This window comes from Enhydra lutris, unplaced genomic scaffold (genome assembly GCF_002288905.1).
Source record: "Enhydra lutris kenyoni isolate GAN:26980312 unplaced genomic scaffold, ASM228890v2 scaffoldscaffold22, whole genome shotgun sequence".
NCBI lineage: Eukaryota > Metazoa > Chordata > Mammalia > Carnivora > Mustelidae > Enhydra > Enhydra lutris.
This window is the reverse complement of record NW_019154106.1, coordinates 14,421,924-14,423,770: the sequence shown is the minus strand read 5'-3', so window position 1 is coordinate 14,423,770 and position 1,847 is coordinate 14,421,924. Positions and strand designations below refer to the sequence as shown.

Below are 1,847 nucleotides of genomic sequence, written 5' to 3'. Positions count from 1 at the left end.
AAACTGGTGTCTTGTGCATCTTTGCCACAATCCCTGCAGGAAAGCAATGTCCTATTTCTTCACTGAAAACATTACCTATCATATTTGTTATCATATTTTTTTAGAAGACAGTCAAAAATTGCATTTTGGGGGCACCTGGGTGGCTCAGTGGGTTAAAGCCTCTGCCTTCGGCTCAGGTCGTGATCCCAGGGTCCTGGGATCGAGCCCCGCATCGGACTCTCTGCTCAGTGGGGAGACTGCTTCCTCCTCTCTCTCTGCCTGCCTCTCTGCCTACTTGTGATTTCTGTCTGTCAAATAAATTAAAAAAAAAAAATTGAATTTTGGATCATATAATGGAGAGTAACTATTAATATTTTCTCTAACCTCGATAAAGTGGAAACATGGAGAAGGAAAACTGCACCAATGTGACTGAGTTCATCCTTCTTGGATTAACAGATGCCCCTGAGCTGAAAGTCTTCCTCTTCCTGCTGTTCCTTCTCATCTATGGAGTCACAGTTTTGGGAAATCTAGGCATGATTGCCGTGATTCAGGTCAGCTCTCAACTTCACACTCCCATGTACTTTTTCCTCAGCCACTTGTCCTTTGTGGATTTTTGCTACTCCACGATCATTGTGCCAAAGATACTGTCCAATATCTTAAACAGGGACAAAACCATCTCCTTCCTGGGATGCACGGTGCAATTCTATTTGTTTTGCACGTGTGTGGTAACTGAGGTCTTCCTGCTGGCTGTGATGGCCTATGACCGCTTTGTGGCCATCTGTAACCCACTGCTGTACATGGTCACCATGTCCCAGGATCTCTGTATAGAGCTGGTGTCTTTCTGCTATCTTTCTGGGATGGTGTGTTCTCTGATCCACTTGTGTTTAGTTCTTGAGATCCCATCCTATAGATCAAATGTGATTGATCATTTCTTTTGTGATCTACCCCCTCTCTTATCACTTGCTTGCTCTGATGTCTCTGTCAATGAACTGCTGCTGTACATCCTGGCCACCTTCAATGAGATCACCACCATCGTGATCATCCTCACTTCCTACTCACTTATTCTCATCACCATCCTGAAGATGCACTCGGCAGAGGGAAGGCACAAAGCCTTTTCCACCTGTGCCTCCCACCTCACAGCCATCCTTGTCTTCCATGGAACTATTCTTTTCATTTACTGCCGGCCCAGTTCTGGCAACAGTGTGGATACTGACAAGGTGGCTACTGTGTTCTACACCATAGTGATTCCCATGCTGAACCCCCTCATCTACAGCTTGAGGAACAAGGATGTAAAAGAAGCTCTCAGAAAAGTGGTGAGCTCCAAAATATTTTCCTAGAAAATATTTTCTTAGGAAGACTCAGGGTCCCAAAGTGGAGGCTGGTGGAGGGGTCAATGTGTGGGCTGTAGTGCTCGAGTGGAGGGAAGAGCCAGGAGATAGGTGTTTTTGAGTGATTCTTTTTGATTCATTTGCCTTTGTGCCTCTTCAATTGACCTCAAGGGTAGGACTGAGCCCATTTCAAACTTGAAGCTTACTTCTTCGCTTTCCTTAAATCTCAAATGTCTTAAATGAATATTAGTAATGGATCCTTAAGATACATTTAGTTTGCTGTATAACCTTCATGTGTTTTATGAAAAGCACTTGAAAATCACACTTTTCTCAGTATCTGTTGTGGAAATTTCGATTCTTTCCAAAATTCGATTCTTCCTATTTTATAATGAAGAACACATCTTTGTCCAACAGTTTATATATAGAATGAGATTTCCACAAAAGTATGTGATTTTTTTTAAGATTTTATTTATTAATTTGACAGAGAGAGAGAGAGAGACAAGCAGGCAGAGCAGCAGGCAGCGGTGGGGGGGGACAGGC

The 1,847-nt window shown here is 43.3% G+C and overlaps 1 protein-coding gene across 1 annotated transcript; it reads left to right on the top strand.

Annotated features, from left to right (window-relative positions):
* The first annotated feature begins 380 nt into the window (after positions 1–380).
* On the top strand, positions 381–1,316 carry LOC111149790 (olfactory receptor 5L1-like). The gene has a single exon (XM_022507051.1). It carries the CDS (start codon positions 381–383, stop codon positions 1,314–1,316), a length of 936 nt encoding a protein of 311 aa, XP_022362759.1.
* Positions 1,317–1,847: the final 531 nt, after the last annotated feature.

Bases quoted from the DNA above. Each gene is read 5' to 3' on its own strand.
- LOC111149790 (XM_022507051.1), top strand. From the start codon at position 381: ATGGAGAAGGAAAACTGCACCAATGTGACTGAGTTCATCCTTCTTGGA.